Source organism: Nyctereutes procyonoides, unplaced genomic scaffold (genome assembly GCF_905146905.1).
Source record: "Nyctereutes procyonoides isolate TBG_1078 unplaced genomic scaffold, NYPRO_anot_genome, whole genome shotgun sequence".
NCBI lineage: Eukaryota > Metazoa > Chordata > Mammalia > Carnivora > Canidae > Nyctereutes > Nyctereutes procyonoides.
This window is the reverse complement of record NW_026575140.1, coordinates 36645737-36664367: the sequence shown is the minus strand read 5'-3', so window position 1 is coordinate 36664367 and position 18631 is coordinate 36645737. Positions and strand designations below refer to the sequence as shown.

At 42.7% G+C, this 18631-nt stretch overlaps 1 protein-coding gene across 1 annotated transcript in view; it reads left to right on the top strand.

The window, feature by feature from the left end:
• Window positions 1–10749: 10749 nt before the first annotated feature.
• Window positions 10750–18631, top strand: part of PLPP3 (phospholipid phosphatase 3) — an 82174-nt gene continuing 74292 nt past the window's right edge. The window contains exon 1 of the mRNA XM_055305404.1: window positions 10750–11236. Within this exon, the coding sequence (XP_055161379.1) occupies window positions 11098–11236 (139 nt within the window). The 5' untranslated portion in view covers window positions 10750–11097. The remainder of the gene's footprint in view (window positions 11237–18631) is intronic.

Below are 18631 nucleotides of genomic sequence, written 5' to 3'. Positions count from 1 at the left end.
TGGCACCTGCCTTTGGCCCAGGGAGTGATCCCAGAGACCCGGGATCGAGTCCCGCATCAGACTCCCTGCATGGAGCCTGCTTCTCCCTCTGCCTGTGTTTCTGCCTCTGCCTCTGTCTCTCTCTCTCTCTTTCTCATGAATAAATAAATAAATAAATCTTAAAAAATATATGCATAACCTATTGAATATCATAGCTTAGCCTTGTCTAACTTCAACATGCTCAGACTCTTACACTAGCCTACAACTGGACATAATCATCTAACATAAAGCTTATTTCATAAATAAGGTGTTTATAATAAACTATTGAATATCTCATGTAATTTATTGAATTCTATACAGAAAGGAAAACTAGTATGGTTGTAAGAGTATTGAGTATTCATCCTTGTGATCCCGGGGTTGATTGGAAGCTGTGGCTCACCACCCCTGCCCAGCATCATAAGAAAGCATCATACTATGTACAGCTAGCCCAGGAAAAGATCAAAATTGAAAATCTGAAGTATGATTTTTACGGAATGCATATCACTTTCATCTCATCATGAAGTTGAAAAATCATAAGTTGAACCATTGTAAGTTGGGACTGTCTATCTATAAACCAACTTTTTCTTTGTCCAGTGAATTACTGGAAGAAGGAAAAATAGCTGCCTTTTCCAGCAAAGTTCCAAGGAAATGATATCACCTGAGGAAAAATAGGTTTCAATTAGATGAGCAAATTGAATAATTTTTAGGGCTGGGTGGGGGCATCTTGACTATCATCTTGCACAAACCCCCATTTTAAAGTCAAAGAAACTGAGGCACAGATTAATGAAGATACTTGCCCAAGATCAGGTAATGATTTGGAGCAGAGAAAGAACTAATACTCATGTCTCCAGACTCCACACTGCTTTCGCTGATGACTGGTAATACGTAGAATACTGTCTGAGACATGAACAGTGCTAGATTATCTTCATTGGATATCCACAGTTGTGCCTTACATATAATTCACTAATTATTTACTGAATAAATAAATTAAATTAGTAATATGCTATTTAGTGTAATAAAATTACAAAACATACTTATTTGTCCACATAACATCCTAAATACATAATAGATATTTTTAAGTTTATGTGTCTAAACCTGAGCTCCTGATCTTCCCTCCACAGGTATGCTTCACTCTGTCTTTCTCCTTTCTGTTGAAAGCAACTTTATCTATCCAGTTACTCAGGCTAAACACCTCGGAGTCATTATTGATGTCTCTCTTTTTCTCCCACCTCTTTTCCATTTTGTCAACAAATCCTATTGGTTCTACCTTCAAAATATCTCCAGAACCTGATCTCTCTCACCACCTTCTCCACTCCACCATTACCACCTTGAATCAGTCCACACTGTCCCCCTCTCAGAATACTTGTAATGGTCTCCAAACCCAGACTCTGCTTCTACCTTTGTCCATACCCAGTCTAGTTTCAAAACAGACATGATGATTCTTTTAAAACTCCTCTCTGGTTTAGTCAGGTCGCCACTCCTCTGGTCCCAGCTCTAAAAGTGAGTTTCTTTCATTTTACTTCTTGTAAAGGCTAAAATCCCTTCAAATGTTTTTAGCAGCCTCACTTGAAATAACTAAGAAATAGAAGCAACCCAAATGTCACCAAATGGGTACATAAACAACAGTGTATGCATTTGTAAGGGCTACTTCAACAGATTACTAAAAACTGGGTGGCATAAAACAACAAAAATGTGTTCTCTCACAGTTCTGGAGGCCAGAAATCCAAAATCCAGCATGACTGCACTCCCTGTGAGTGCTTTTGGAGAGAATCCCTTCTTGGACTCTTCCAGCTTCTGGCGGCTGCCCCAGTGTTTTCTGTCTGCATCACTGTCATCTCTGCCTCCACCATCACAGGGTTTTTTCTTGCATGTCACCCATGTCTTCTCTTCTGTGTCTGAGAAGGACACTTGTCATTGGATTCAGGTCCCACCTGCATAATTCAGAATGATCTCATCTCAAGATCCTTAATTACATCTGCAGAGACCCTTCTTCCAAATAAGATCACATTCACAAGTTCTGACAATTAGGACATAAACAGGGAGGCTCAGTGGTTGAACGTCTCCCTTCAGTTCAGGTCGTGATCCTGGGGTCCTGGGATCCAGTCCCACATTGGGGTCATGCATGGAACCTTCTTCTCCCTCTGCCTATGTCTCTGCTTCTCTCTGTGTCTCTCATGAATAAATAAATAAAATCTTTTAAAAAATTAGGATATCAACATATCTTTTTATAGGTGACCATTCCAGTCCACTATACTCAGTAAAGATGTCTTAGTTCTACTTTGCCTTCATTATGGGCTCCCTCACATTCTCCATCTTTTTTTTTTTTTTCAGGTTAAAAGGTTGTCTTGTAGATGCATGTTCTGGGAAGGCAGTGCCTATGCAGGCCTAAGTGCAGAAGATGACTAAGAACGATCTGAGGGTGAGATGTTCATATGGCCATAGCCATTCATGTGGTCCAAAGGCAAGGTGGCACTGGCAACTGTTTTGGAGCTGGGAAACCTATGTAAGTTAAATTTTCAGAATAGTTATTAAAACTTCCTGTTGGCCAAACATCAAATAGATAAATTTAATTAATGATAACAATCTGGAAAATTGAAGAAATTCTTCCATTTCTCCCTCTTTCCCTCCAAACCATACAGAGCAGTTCCCTTCCTTAGTTACATTTCACTCCTACTTTGGCTATCTTTTTATAGTTTAAGTCTCTACTGTGGCATAACATACAAGCAGGGAAGTATAAAACTTTTATGTCCATATATTGATTTTGTACTATCAAATTTTATATATGTTTATGCTCACGTAAGCACCACCCAAATCAAGCACCCAGAAAGCTTTCACGTACCTCTGCCCAGTCAATAACCTCTCCCCTAAGGTGACCACTATTCTGAGTTGTAGCACCATAGAATAGGTGCCTGTTTTCATACTCTTATAAAGCAATATGGTATGCATTCTCGTATCAGTTCCTTTTTTTAAAAACATTATGTTTGAGAGATTCCATGCTCCTCAGCGTAGAGGCGGTTCATTCCTTTTCAACAATGCATAGTATCCCACTGTGTAATACATAATTTAGTCATTCTGTTTTGGATGGTTGCTTGTGTTACTTCCATTTGTGAGCTGCCATGAATAAAGCTGCTAGGGATCATCTCACACAAGTGTTTGGTGGACCTATGCCCTTGCCTTTGTTGGGCACATCCTTAGGTGTGTCATTACTGGGCCATAGGATAGGCATATGTTTAGTGTTAGCACATACTGCCAAAGGCTTTTCCAAAGTAGTTATACCAATTTTCACTCCAGCTAGTTCTCATCCTCACCAACACTTGACAGTGTCAGGATTTTTCATTGTAGTATTCTGATAAATAGATAGTGACATTTAATTGGGTCTTAATTTGCATTTCCTTAATGACTAATGACAGTGAGTATTTTGTCTTTGCTTATTGGGCACTTGCATATCCTCTTATGGAGTGCTTACTGAAGGCTTTTTCTTTCTCCTTTCAACTTTTTTATTTTTTTTTTAAGTAGGCTCCATGTCCATCATGTAGCCCAACATGGGGCTTGAACTCATGACTCTGAGATCAAGAACCAAGCTAAGATTGCTCGGTTAAGTTGAATGCTTAACCGGCTGAACCACCGAGGCACCCCTTCTCCGCTCCAACCAACTTTAAAAAAAAAATTGGGGTTTCTGTATTTTTCCAGTTGATTTGTAGTCCTTTATATATCTTGGATATGAATCCTCTTTGTAAATATATGTCTTTTCCTAATCCACCCTAATTGCCTTTTCATTTTCTCATTTGTGTATTTTAGCCATTAGCAAACTTTTTCTAGAAAGGGCCAGATGGCAATTATTTTAGACTTTGCAGGCCTTTGTGATCTCTGTTGCTACTACTCAACTCTGCTAATGTAACACAAAAGCAGTTGTAGACAGCCATACATTAAATGAATAAGCATGGTTGTATTCCAATAAAACTTTATTTATGGACACTGAAATGTTGAATTTCATGTACATTTCCCATATCATTACATATTGTTCTTTTGACTTTTTTTAACCCTGAGAAAATGTAGAAACCATTTTGAGCTCCCCAGCTGTACAAAGCTTTGTAGCAGGATAAATTTAGTATGTTGACCATTGTGCGGTAATGTCAGATGTACTTTATACATATAAGTTCTGAATTTTCATGAGCTTCAATTTATATCTCTTCTTTTGTCATTAATGCTTTTTATTCCTATATGAGAAATCTTTGCTTATTCCAAGTTCCTGAATATGCTCTCCTTTGCTTTATCCTAAAAGCTGTGTTTTGTCATTCACTTTTATGTCAATGATTCATCAAGGATTAAGTTTCATGTATGGGGCGAAGTAGAAGTTTTACACTTTTGTTTCTATGTACTTGAGTTATCATATACCTTTTCCAACTTAATAATGTAGCCATGACTTATCTGCTGCATAAAACTTCCCTGATGGCTGAATATGGAGCTTACAACTGTCAGCTAGTCATTCATTCAACAACTACTATTAAAGGCTTATTATGTACCATGCCAGACACGAAGGAGATGATTGTCTTTTGGAGAAACCAACTAAATCTCTGCAGTAAAATGTGGCAAGTGCCATGATAATATTGCAAGCATTTGTTTATGTTTTTCTCCAACAAAAATGAGTCATTTGAAGAAAGGGACCATAGGGTTTTTTTTTTTTTTAAGATCTTATTTATTTATTCATGAGAGACACACAGAGAGAGGGAGAGGCAGAGATACAGGCAGGCAGAGGGAGAAGCAGGCTCCATGCAGGGAGCCCAACATGGGACTCAATCCCAGGTCTCCAGGATCACGCCCTGGGCCAAAGGCGGCAATAAACCGCTGAGCCACCTGGGTTGCCCAGAGCATAGGCTTTAATTTGGTTATCTCTAGCACCTTCCATGAACTCTAGTATAGAATAGGTGCTCATGAAAATTTGATGAGTGATTAAATGAGTGAATAAATATTCATATACAGTGAATATACATATATTCATATAGTACATCTGTATACAGAATATGTACATATATGAATTTAGCGAATAACATGCATAAATGTGCATATGTGTATATAAACACACACATATAACCTTCTACCTCTTGCTCCCAGACACACAAGCTAAAGTACCTCTTGGGCAACCACTGATCTCTGTGTACATTAGTCAGAGGACAAAGTTTACACCGCATAGATTCAAGATAAAAGTCCTGATGGCTCTTGTATCAGACTGCCCCTGTTCAAATCCAAGCTCTATCCCCCAGTTGCTGTGTAATCTTAGATGAGTTACTTCATCTTCTTGTGGCCTAGTAACCTACCCATAAAATGGGAAAACCTTCCTCATAGAGTTGTTTAGAATATTAAATAGGTGCATACATATAAAATAATCAGAGGCCTAAAAAGCTCAATGAGGACAGGAATTTTTGTCTGCTTTGTTCATGGCTGTACCCCTAGCTCCTAAAAGAGTGTTTGGTACATAGTAGATACTCAATAAACACCTATGCTGCATGAATTACAAACACCTAGGTCAGGGAAATCTCAATAATTGTTGACTATTATTATTTCTTGTATGATATAAAAGTTTGAGATTCCCTTTCCAGTCATTCCCCATCCCCCATGGAGGACAATTTCACACTTTGGGAATCATAGCATTTTTTGACAATGACACAAGGTGGCAGCATCCGTCTCCTTTTGAGGTATCAGCCACAATCGTTTTAAGGTTTCTAGAGACCAACCCTGCAACATCGCTATTTGCAAATGCCTCATCCATTCTAGATTCTATTATTCTAAATAACAACATTGTTTAAATTATTATGAGGTCAGCTCTTAACTGTCCTAATTTCTAGCTAAAGAAAGGACTACTGGTGGTAAAAAGATAAAAATACTGACATCAATCCAGGCTGCTTTACAGTCAGTCAGTATCACTACTGTTTTGTGTTCTTAAAACTCTGGTTTTGTAGCAAATAACCGCTCAACAAATAATGAGCCCACACCTTCTGTTTCTGCTACACGTGGTACAACAATGTTGTCCCTTTCGGAGTCTGTAAGAAAAGACAAAACAAAATCAAACTGCTCTGCTTTCTCAATAAAGACAGGAGGCTAATTCTGCAGTCCTAAAGTACTCTGTAAACACACCGTTAAGAAGCAGAAATGTCTGAGCACCTTTGAGGGGGAGATCTTGGGATATAAAGAAAAGAATCTTGGTTAAGAAATGAAGAGTCTTGGGATTCCAGTGGTTCTTCCAAAATCTCCTTACCTTCAACCTTAAACTAAGTTCCTTTCCTTCCAGAACTCAGTACCTTTATTTCTAAAACAAAGATAACCATCTTTGCCTTACCTACTTGAAATGAGATCAGTGAACCTAAATACCTTTAGAAACTGTAAAGGGCTTTATTTTATACTGCATGAGCTAAGGTTAGAATCATTTCCATTTTACAACGGGGAAAACCAGTTCTAGCCAGTTAAATGGGTTTGCCCCAGTTTTCTCATCTATAAAATGGGCTAATGAAAGCAACTCCACCTACCTCTGTGAGTTGTAAGGATAAAATAATAGATGTGAAAGTGCATTTAAAATGAATGCACCCTTACTTGTACAAGATTAGTTTAAACAAAAGGCTTTTCTTGGGTTTCACCAACAATCCTGAAGGAAAAAAATATGTAACTAAGTAGTCTTAAAAAACTAAGCATGTTTGATTTACTTCAGAATTTCAGGAAATTGCACATTAAAAAAAAAGAAATAGGAATAAAGAATCTCAAGGTATCATTGGATTTAGGGAAGGATAAATAAAATTAAATGGTATATTCACAGTTAGTAGTCGATCAACATTTCTTGAATATTTGCATTTAAATTAGGTGTACTGTAGAAATAGTCTTTGCTTAATATCTTAATATTCAACTAACATTCATCCACTGCCTATTTTGTAACAAGTATTTTCAAAATGTATTCTTTCATTTTTAATGTTTTAGTCCTCAAAATCAGAAAGAAATAGAAATTAAATCAAAATGTAGGGATCCCTGGGTGGCGCAGCGGTTTGGCGCCTGCCTTTGGCCCAGGGCGTGATCCTGGAGACCCGGGATCGAATCCCATATCGGGCTCCCGGTGCATGGAGCCTGCTTCTCCCTCTGCCTGTGTCTCTGCCTCTCTCTCTCTCTCTGTGACTATCATAAATAAAATAAAAAATTAAAAATAAATAAAAAAATAAAAGTTTAAAAAAAACAAAACAAAACAAAACAAAAAAAACAAAATGTAATGAAAACCGAAAGTAAAAGTTGAGAAAACAGATTCAGGGAAGTTGCTCAGCTTGCCTCAGGTTAAACAGCAGATCCAAGATATTCAGACCTCAACTCCCTGCTCCTTCCTGCCCTTTTCTTAGGTACATTACTGTGGAGGCTTCGACTCACTCCTGTAGCAGCACTCCTGATATTGCATCCAGCACTTACAAAAGCAAGCTAGCAATTTTCATTTAGTATAAACCAGAAGTGGAGTGTACAGGTTTTAAAGAAACTGGATAAAGGGGGTACTTCAGAGCCAAAACTTATCTGTCTTCTTTAAGTGAATTTCAATGGCTTGCTTTGACCTTTGGACTATACACTCACTCGGAAAGGCACTCAGTTACCTTTCCCCTAAATATTTCCAGGGCCGATTCAGCCCTTTTCAAAAAAAAAAAAAAAAAAAGATTAATTATTAAATGTTAGGGGTTAAAGAGAAAGAGAAATAAAATTATGAGGTAACAAGAGATCTTAGAAATGAAAGCCATTTAAATCTCTCGGGAGGTATCAGTTGTTTAAGAATGATGTGCTGTTGTTGCCACACATAATAAGTTAATCTTAAAAAGTCATTTATCCCTGCTGATGTTCCAGTTTTTCTACAGGCTAGTGTAGTGAACGAGATGCCATTTTCAGGTGTGAATTTTGGTCACTTGTGTTTACTGGGAATTGTAATTACTTAAACTTCGAAATGACACGATTCTAAACTCTGCACTCTGCTTCACTGCATTTTACTTGTTCCATTTTAGGGTTAAAGCAAAGAGGCTTTCAGGTTTATGGGTCTGGTTAGGTGGTTTGACTTTCAGTTACCTAAAGAATGATATTGACACTGTGCTTATGACTTGTTCAAGTCATTTTTAATGAGTATCTATAGTATTCTCTTCCCTTGAAGATTAATCCAAATATAATACTTGTTTGCATACAACTATATGCATCAATTAACACTATAATCTTTTTGTTATGAAAAAAAAATAGCCCACAGAGCTCTGTAAATGGAAATATAAAACTTACTTAAACATCCATTAATTTTCCCTCTTATCTGCTCCTGGAACACCAGACTTTTAGCCTTCTTAGTAAGTGGCTGAGTTCAATCGGAAGGACCTGAATATTTGGTTCCTAGCATTCAATCTAGTGCCAGTGAAAGTTAACAATGTTACCCAGTGACTTTAGAGACCAACAAGACTGAGGAGTTGTAATACCATTTAGCTACAGTAAAAGCCTGGCTTTTAAAATGTTTATTCTTAAATTAATAAAAGTCATTTCACAGATAAGGAAAAGCAGACAGGAAATGTAAAGGGAAGTAACTCTAAAATTCAAATAATACAACAGAGTAGTATAGAATGTCCTAAAATCAGCCACCTGGGTGACACAGGTGCCAAGGAGGAGGGAGCAATGAAAGGAGAGGCATCTGCAGTTTCCAGAAGATTTGCATTGACTTTTAGGTTGGAGTCCCAGAGATACAGTTTGGTGACTTAGAACTTCAAGGATGATTATACTAATTACAAAGAAGGTTGGGTGGGCAAGAGAAAGACACTAGAATCCCTGAATTCCTTTCAAAATGTCAATAATCACATTGCATTGTTTCTGCTATTTTAACATTTCGAGAGGTGTTTCTCACTGAAAAGCTATCTAAGGAATTTATTCTTAGTTATCCTGGCTTTTACCTGCTGCTATTAAAATTGAGAATACTGTGTTTGACAGGCACCTGGATGCTCCCCGCTCCAAAACTGTCTTGGAGATTCCAGAAGACAGCAATTTTGCCTCTCTTTGCCAGCCGGATTTGTTGCACAGCCTGGACTTGAACTTAGTTCAGCAGACACCAAACCCTGTGCCGGGTACTGAGGAGAGGCCGTGGAGCTGAAAATCCATAGAGCTGACTAGTTTTACTAACTATAACACCAAATCAGACTGTGATCAGTGCCACAAGCCTGTTATAAACAAAGCATTGAAGGTGAAGTTAATTCTGTCTGAGGGTCAAGGAAGGGCTCAGAGGGAAGATGACATTTCAGGGGACTCTAGAGCAAGAGAAGCATTTTGCCAGCTAGAGAAGGGATAGAGGTGCATCATAACCAGAGGGAGTAGGAGGGCAGGGGTGTGAAGTGCCAAAGGACTGTCCCAGAAAGGCCAAGTGGTTGATGGTGGCTGGATATGGGGGCTACTGAACCCCATAACGAGTCAGTGTAAATGTATCAAAAAGCTACAACTATTTCTATTTCTGGATTCACAAAAAGAGACACCTGGAATAAATACCCATTTATCGTCAACTGTCTGCCCAGTTCTCTGGTAAGCACTATAGAAGATGTAGCGGAAGACCCATGTCCTGGGGATACTTATATGGCATTCTATCTGGAAGAAGGATGAACTCACATAAAATAACGTGAAATAATACTACAGCCTCCAAAGCAAAGCATTAGTTTGTCCCAGAAGCCAAGCTAAAGAGGATGCCTCCAGAGAGCCCTCCTGCTGGGCTGGACTTCCCCCGACCCTCCACTCCCCCATAGTGGTACATGCAGACTTAAGGCCAGCTCAACCAGCAGAGAGGCTTGAGGGCTTGGGAGGCCTTCACCTCAGAAACAGGAATAAAGTTCACGGTTCACCCTTATATATAGCACTTCTATGTGCCTGGCACCGTTCTAGTTGCTCACATGGATTAACGAACTCAGTTTTCACAACTACTATATTTGGGAGAAAGAGTATATCCCGGTATCTCCATTTACATATAGGGAAACTGAGGCACAGAGCCACAGCCAGGATTCAAATCTACAGGGTCTGGCTCCAGAGTATGTGTCTCAAGGTCTAGATGCTCACATGGATTAACTAACTTAGTTTTCACAACTACTGTATTTGGGAGAAAGAGTATATCCCAATATCTCCATTTACATATAGGGAAACTGAGGCACAGAGCCACAGCCAGGATTCAAATCCACAGGGTCTGCCTCCAGCGTGTGTGTCTCAAGTTCACATCCTCAGAATCTGGTGCTGGGCGTTTCCCGAGGTATTTTCAGGATAATACGGTTCAAAGCGAAATAAATACTCGAAAGCCCCAGATCTGTAAGGGAGGAGAAATGCATGCTCGGTCTCCAGCCTCCACTTTGGTCCGACCCCAAGGCCAGCAAGAAAAGGTTTCTTTTTATTTACATAGTTTTCCTTCTGGGACAACTTGGTGTTTCTGAACGCTAGGGGCTCCCGGATTCTCTGGTTTGAGAGTAACTTTTCCTTTTAGGATTTTTTTTTTTTTTTTGGAAGGGGGTGGGGGAAAAATGTGGCCTTAATTATCCTACGTCTTAGGCTGCTTAAGGAAGGGGCTGTGCTTTCGGGATCTCCTCGGAGCCAAGTAAGGAGGTCCCTCTCTTTCCCTCTGTCTCTCTGTCTCTCTCTTTTTAAGAGGACCTCGTGCAATAAAAGTGCAGAAACAAACCCAGGCGACCACAACAACAGCAGCCGCGGCGGGCAGCAGCAGCAAGCAGCAGCAGCAGGAGGAAGAGGGAGGAGAACAAACTGGGAGCTGGGGCAGGCGCTCCGCGGCGGCCGGGCTCGCAGCAGCTCCCCATTCATTAAGTGCGCGGCCGCCGAGGAAGGTGGCCGAGCGCTCGCCCGCCGCCCGCCCCGCGCCCCCCGCGCCCCCAGCGAGTCCCCGCTCCCCGGCCCCGCGCACGCCCCGGGGGCCGCCGGCGCAGCGCGGAGGAGCGGCGGGGAGCGCCCCCGAGCAGCCCGAGCAGCCGCGGCCGGGAGGCGGGCCGGGCCGGACGCGCGGGTGTGTGGCTGCCGCCGCCGGGCGTCCTCGCGGGGCCCGAGGCTCGCGCCGCAGCCAGCGCCATGCAGAACTACAAGTACGACAAGGCGATCGCCCCGGAGAGCAAGAACGGCGGCAGCCCGGCGCTCAACAACAACCCGAGGAAGGGCGGCAGCAAGCGGATGCTGCTCATCTGCCTCGACCTCTTCTGCCTCTTTATGGGTGAGCTCTCCCCCGACCCCCACCCCCCACCCCGAGCCCCAGCCCCAGCTCCGGCCCCAGCTCCAGCCCGGCCCAGCCCCAGCTCCGGCCCCAGCTCCAGCTGCAGCCCCAGCCCCAGCTCCAGCTCCGGCCCCAGCTCCAGCCCCAGCTCCGGCCCCAGCTCCAGCTCCAGCTCCAGCTCCAGCTCCGGCTCCAGCCCCAGCTCCGGCCCCGGCGCCCGCCCTTCCGCAGGCCTGGGAGCGGGCGTGGGGGGGGGGGGCGCGCTCAGGCTCCCCCGGGCCACCGGCGCGCGGCCCCGCTGCAAGGTCCCGCGGAAGGTGCGGGGGGCGGAACCGTGACCCGGGGCGGCGCGGAGCTCGCTGCCCGCGAGGACCTCCCGGGGCGCCGGGCCGCTGCCTGCTGTGCGTAAACACCCCAGCCTTCCGCTCCCGCCGCCTCGGCCCGGCCGGGCTGCAGCTAGGCTTTCCCCGGCTCCCCCCGCAGGTGGCGGGCTGGAAGGTGCGCCCTGATGCCGGCGCTAGGCGCCTACTGTGTGCCGGTGGTAGGCGGCGTCTCGGACGTAGTTTCTAGCAGCCCTCGGCCCGACTCCGTGCGGGATGGACGAGGAGCCCCATTTCACCGATTGGGAAACTGAGGCGCTGCGACTGGAAGCCCAAGATCAGGGTCGTGCCTGGGGCGCACGATTAACTGCGGTCTCAGAAACTTTTTCCAAACTAGTTGCATGCCCCCGTCCGAAGAACCGGTGGGCTCTAAAAAAAAGGGGGGGGGCTGGGGCGTGAGGAGCATTTATGAGCTTGCCCGGGGCGGGGAAGCTATTGACACGAATCTACGGGAGTTCCAAGGTTGAAGTCAGAGTAGAATTGTTATTATTATTTTTTAAGCGATTCATGGTGTAATGGAAAGCGCCCAGGACTTCTCCTCTAGAGCCCTGCTACTCTGCCGCTTGCAGGGTGTGCACCTCCTTGCCTCCTGGGCCTCGGTTTCCTCATCAGTTGAGTGAGTGGCTTGAATTAGATGCTCTCCTAAGGCCCCTTCCTGCATTAAGAACTCGGATTAGGTCCAGGAGCTGTTTTGCCAACTCTGCTAACTGAAGAAACATCTGTGTTCCCAATTCAGTTCCCTTAAAATAGACTCCTGCATGGAGACCTAAGTCCCCTTTGAAATGGATTCGTCCCTGCAGATTGTGCCAACCCGAGACGACGTAGGGGGCTCGAGGGTACCCTCCTCTTGTACCTCTTGAGTCTTTCTGCAGCAGGGTCCTCACTGAGGTCCCTCTGCCCTCGGCTGCACTGTCCATAGTAAGTTTGGGAGTCAAAGGAAGATGGGACGCTTAGAATTATTATTAAAAAGGTAGGAATGGTCCCCTTTGGGTGCAGAGAGACAGCTGTGGGTGAAGTTGTGCTCTGTGGAAGGGAAGAGGTGACTAGTTCAGGTGGCAAATCCCCCTCCCACCTCTCCGTAGAAATGGGACATTAAGATGCTATGTAAAGGAATTGTCACTGGGGGGCCTGCCTTCCTGTGGGCCGCTGGCTTATTATCCTGCACAGTGGGAAGATTAGTATTTAAAGTCTGCTGCCAAGCTATTGAATTTTTAAAAGGCCCTCCCTGGTCCTGGGGGAGTACAAGGAGAACACTAAACACATTGAAGCTGTTTGCTGTAAACTTGTCTGGAGCTTCCCAGTGTTTACTGGTGTGTTTTGTTGGTGGTAAGGTAAACTCTTCCCGGCCAGGCCTGTGCTGAGTACCCTCCTACCTCCTACTTTGTGATTAGGAAAGCAAATCTAGAACACGCCTGACAGCCTTTGTACAGTTTCATTGTTCTCCTCCCCTCTTCCACTCTTCTGATTTCAGAAGGAAGTCCCGAGAGATGGTGCATTCTTATTAATGGGAAAAGAAGTGTGAAGGAATTTGCAGGAGGACACACCTATCAGCTATAGTTTAGCCAGGGACACTGTTGTGCATTGAAGGTGCAAGTAACGTTTATGTTTGCACACTTCAGGTCATCTGCCCCCACTCTCCCTCTGTTTCCCCTGAAAACTGACATTCTATCCCCCCCTAGCTATTTATTACATTTACTCACTGTTGGTCTGTTTGAATAAATGATTCTGTTTACCTCAAAAAGGTGGTAACTGGACCCTGCATTTTATTATGATGCACGTTATAGCTATCTCTTTTAGGGGTATATCCTTGCCATTAAAAAAAAAGTCAACAAAGTCATTTTCCAAGTAACTTATTATCAGTGTCTTCTCTATGCATAGACCAAAAAAACAACATCACTAATTTAATGCCTAACTTGCCTTTAGTAGGAAAAACTGTAAGGTAAATACTTGAGAAATATATGCAGAAGAACTCTGTTTGGTTTCCAAAAGAAAATTAATAACACGACATGTGATTTTAATATCTCCTATACAACAGTCTCAAAAAACTGTTTCTTCTTGGTTCACTTTTTGCCTAACACTGTCAGTATGATTTAATTTTTATACAGTTTATTGATCATATGGTCTGGATTACAGGGCACTAATATATTAAAAAAGAGAAACATAGTTTTCTGTTTATTCTCTCACAGAAATATATACCAAGCTTCATCTCCCTTGTATCTGGAAAAAATAAAAGCTGATGTGCTGCATTAAGTGTTATGTGAGTGGAAATATGCAGGCAGTTGAACTTGTTTCATGTACCTTCTTGGAATGTTAAATTCTTAGCAAAAAATAAAAGTCCACTCTTGTTTGAATGCCCAAGGAATCTGGTGACCGAGAACACCGAAGGGAGTTTACCTCCTGATGAACAGCTGTCTTTGCCAACTAATTGCTTTTATAAATACAGTTAAGAATCTTTGTGTGACATTCCTTTTGAAACCGATTTTGTTTTCCTTTCAATTACATAGTATGTACCGCCTCCATAGTATGCATTGGTTCTGGTGTACCAGGTGACAGGAGAGCAGCAGAGGATGTTCCCAGGCAAGAAGGGAGGAGCATCTACTGTCTTTCTAAGCTCTTTTAGCCCCTTCTTAATATAAATGTGTGTTCTCTTTGCTATAATCTTTATGAAGAGATTATCTCCATTTCATAGGTGAGAAAACCATGTGTCAGAGAGGGGAGGCCCTGAGATGCACCCTGAAGTCGATTTGGGATTTGGGTCGATGCCTCATTCTCAGTGAGCAGGACTGGAGTCCATCTCCCTTTCAAACTCAAGATTCTTATCAGAAAATCCCGAGGCTGTTTGCAGAAGGCCCTGCCTCTCTGCATTTCCAAGTTACCCATTTGCGCCAAAGCAAATGGATAAAGGTGGTTGAACTCTCCTGGTCAGTGATATGGTCTTGTTGCTCCACAGTGTTGTTTGGATTTGGAACTGGTTCTGAGACTAAGTAATGCACAGATTTTTGAGGGCACTGTTTTACCCCATGGGCCAGCAGTTCCATAGAAAGAACACCGGCAGTACATGGCTGTAGCAAAATGCAGGGATTTGGTAAACCCGAGCTGAGCTTCTATGTCCCTGCTTTCCCTCTTTCCTGTCGCTCATCCCAGATATTTACCGAGTGCCTCCTTCCAACCCTTGCACTTGGAGGGCTAAGCAGTTTTAGGCAGGTCCAGCTTTTCCTGTGTGGACTTTGCTCAAGGTCCTTCATCCTTTGGGTTCAGTTAGCTCATCTGCAAAACGGTTAGCAGAATGACCACTTCGCTCTGTTGCTGTAGGGATCAGAAAAAGTCTTGGATGTGAAAGGTTTGTTTTTAATCTGTCAAGACTTGGGCAAATAAATGCAACGGATTTATAACCTGAAGCCCTTTAAGAAGGTTTTGTGGTTATCTTTGTATATCATGTCTCAGGATCATAGGTAGATGAGACCATGAAATTAATATTCAGTAATAATACAGTGAAGACCATAGAGCTGCCCTTCAAATAGGAGAATGTCACATTTGCCCAGTAAATTGAAGACGGATGATTTCCATTCATTTTGACTCTAGCTGAGAAGGCAGCCCCTAAAACTAAGCAGACGTCTTGAGCCAACTGGTCTTCACAGTGTACCCTAAGCCCTCTTTAGGGAAGGTTCTTGTGTTCAAAAAAACTGTTCCTCATTTGGTTTTTGATACCAGAAGGTAGGTGAGCTGAACTTATACCAAGAGGGGTGGGAGGTATTTGAAGAAGCAGGTGCTTCAGTCTGAAAGGCCGGACTCATGTGCCATTCCCAACCAGGAAAGACAGTCAATGGGTAGAATATGATGAAACAGGGAAAGAAGTTCAGGCAGGTAAAAAAATTAGAATTTGGATGCTCAGCATCCATGCTGTGTAATTTAGTGGTTCTAGAATGTTCTTGGCCTTTCTTTCTTTTTTTAAATATTTTATTTATTCATTCATGAGAGACACACAGAGAAAGAGAGAGAGAGGGGCAGAGCCATAGGCAGAGGGAGAAGCAGGCTCCATCCCGGGACTCCAGGACCACTCCCTGGGCTGAAGGCAGGTGCTAAACTGCTGAACCACCCAGGGGTCCCCTTCTTGGCCTTTTCTGATTTTCAGTTAAATGGATAAAATCCTAGAACTGGTTCCGTATATGGGCTACATAACATCATCTTGTGTTATTGTTAAATTACTCACTTTTCACTGTGGAAGAGAGGCAGTGTGGTATAGTGAAGAGAACAGGACTCTTATAGCCAGAAGCTTCAGGTTCCAGGTTGACCAATGCCACCATCTGGTGGTGTGCTTGTGGACCAGTTGGTTTTCTGTGGATCTGAGTCTTTTTTTTTTTTTTTTTTCCATTGGTAAAATGACTGGTTGGGCAGGATCACATCTAATGTGTAAAGCTGCCACCCAGCATTCTGTGACAGATTTCTGGCAGAGAGGAATGACACGTTTGTTGAGTGTCTCCCTTATGCATGCACTTTGCTTAGCTCTTCATTGTACATTACCTCCGTGAGTCACCGCAAAAGTGATGAGCTTACAAACGGGAGTTCTGGCCTTGGAGTGCCACTTTGTCACTGCATAACTTTGAAGAAATTTGCTGGACTTTTCTGGGCCTGGGTTATTATTATTATTATTGCAATAGAGGGAAGGTACACAATCATCTTCTTAGACCTCTTCTGGCACTAACAGCTTTATGATTCTGTGCTGGTAGACATCCTGTGATGTAGAAACCCAGTCATTCCATCATTCCTTCTGTTAGACTATTCATCATGATTGTTAGATTTTTTTTTTTTGACCAAAGAATTAATGCTGACAATTAGCTTATATTGGTATTCATTCTGGAGGGAAAGTAAATGCTCTTACTAAAGTTAACCCAATATGCTAAGAAACTAGCTAGATTTTTCCTTGGCCTGATGTGTCCTTTAACCTGCCTCTTGAAATGTATAGTACAGTTGATCATTGAACAATGCATATGACTTCTGACTTCCCAAAAACCTAAGAGCCTGCCGTTGACCAGAAGCCTTGTTGATAACGTAAACATCAATTTACCACGTATTTTGTATGTTGTATGTATTAGAAACTGTTCTTACAATAAAGTGAGCTCGAGAAAAGAAAACATTCTTAGACAAATCCTAGGGAAGAGAATAAGCATTTATAATACTGCTGTATTTTATCGAAAAAAATCTGTGTGAGTGGACCCGTGTGGTTCAAATCTGTGTTGTTCAAAGTTCACCTGTAACCACAAACAAACAAGCCCAACAGGTAACTTTCCCCCTTTTTATTAGTCTTTTGTTATATTCACTAAATATGTGTTTTTAATAACTCAGTTTTGATAATTTAATCTACCCTGTGAACCACAGAATGCAGAAACAGATTTTCATTCAGTAACTGGTAAACTGTCCAGCCAAGCACCTTGCATGGCTTGGCCTACAGAAGGATCAGTAAGCCATGCTGACTTTTCCAGAATGGCTGCAAACTTCTATTTCCTCATCGTCCGAAAGGCCTAAAGTCTTTTTGTTTTAGGTTTTGGGTTTGGGTTTTTCTTCCCCGCCCTCCCGCCCCCGCTTAGCTCCTTCTTCCCCAGCTTCCTCTCTTACTTGAGATATACCATGGGGGTATAGCTGTCTCTGGTGGGAGACTTTCCCACGTTTAGCCCTTTGTGATTTCCTGTCAATTTTCGATTCTTAACTTTTGTCATCTTGTGTGGTTTGGGCTCGCAAGCCCAGGTGGTCACATCATGATGCTAATGAGACCATAGTCAAGGACTTCTGCTCTGTGTAGGCAGTTGTATTTATGGAGACACCCTACCTACTGTGTCAGTTCAACCAGTACATAGTATTTGAGGAGTCATAACTTACTTGGGGGGATTTCTACTATTTCAACATTTTAAGAAACCCATCTAGAGTGAAATAGAGATTCTCAGGCTCCTTCTCAGGAGATTCAAATTCAGCAGGCTTTGGGTCAGGGCCTGGGATTCTGGATTTCATAAGCTTCTGGTGATTCTCATCAGGCCAATCAGAGAATTGCTATGTTGTTTAACAGCTGGCGTCTTAAGGGCAATTGGCTATGTCCTGAGGCTTTTTGTCCCTGGACTGAATGTTCTGGCTCTTTTCACATTGTTAGGGTTTGTTCCTGCCTCCACGTCCCCCCCCCCCACCTCGCCCCGGCCCCCGCCACCCGGTTTGGGGCCAGCACACCTGTCTTTCAGCAAAGATAATGAAGCTTGTTAGAATTCTTTCAAAAGGAGAAATTACTTCTGGGTGCAGGCCTGAAGGTCTCTGGTGATTTTTAGAGAAGGGACTTGGTGGTGTCTCCTAATTGCTGAGAGGCTGGGATTTTTATTTGTTTCTCGGTCTTAAACCGAGTTCTGTGTAGTGGAAGTTGACCACCCAGTGATCACTTTGGAAAAATGAGGTGTTAGCTCAGTAAATATTTTCTTTTGAGATATTAAAATTTGTGTCTGAGTGAAAAGTGAAATGAATAAATGAGATTCTGAATAGAGCCTTTAAAAGATCAAAGTTAGCCTGGCAAAGTATTGTGGAAACAATACCAGCTTTGGATTCCCTTGGATCTGGGTGTGACTTGGGCAAAAAGTATTTCACCTTTTTAGGATTCAGTGTCCTCATCCAGAAAAGAAGCAAGAGACCTAGTATGGTGATGCTCAGCTTTGATCATGAATCTGAAAATGCTCTGGGAAGTTAAAAAGTATTCTATTATGATTATCAGGTATCATGTTGCTATTATTACTCAGAGTAATAGTAGTATTTTCCTTTCCATCCCAGTGTTCTTACTCCTTGATGGTGCTATGAAATCCTCTCATTTTTTTTTTGGCAGCAAAGTTGCCTGAAATATATTAGGGGAAAAAATTGTGAAGAGAATCCTAAGAAAAAACCAGGCAGAGGGAGCGCAAATGTTTTCCATTAGCCGAAGAAAAGCAGTGGCAGGTTTTCTGACCCCATCTGGGAAAGTCACAAAGCAGGAACCTTGGTAGTCTTTGGT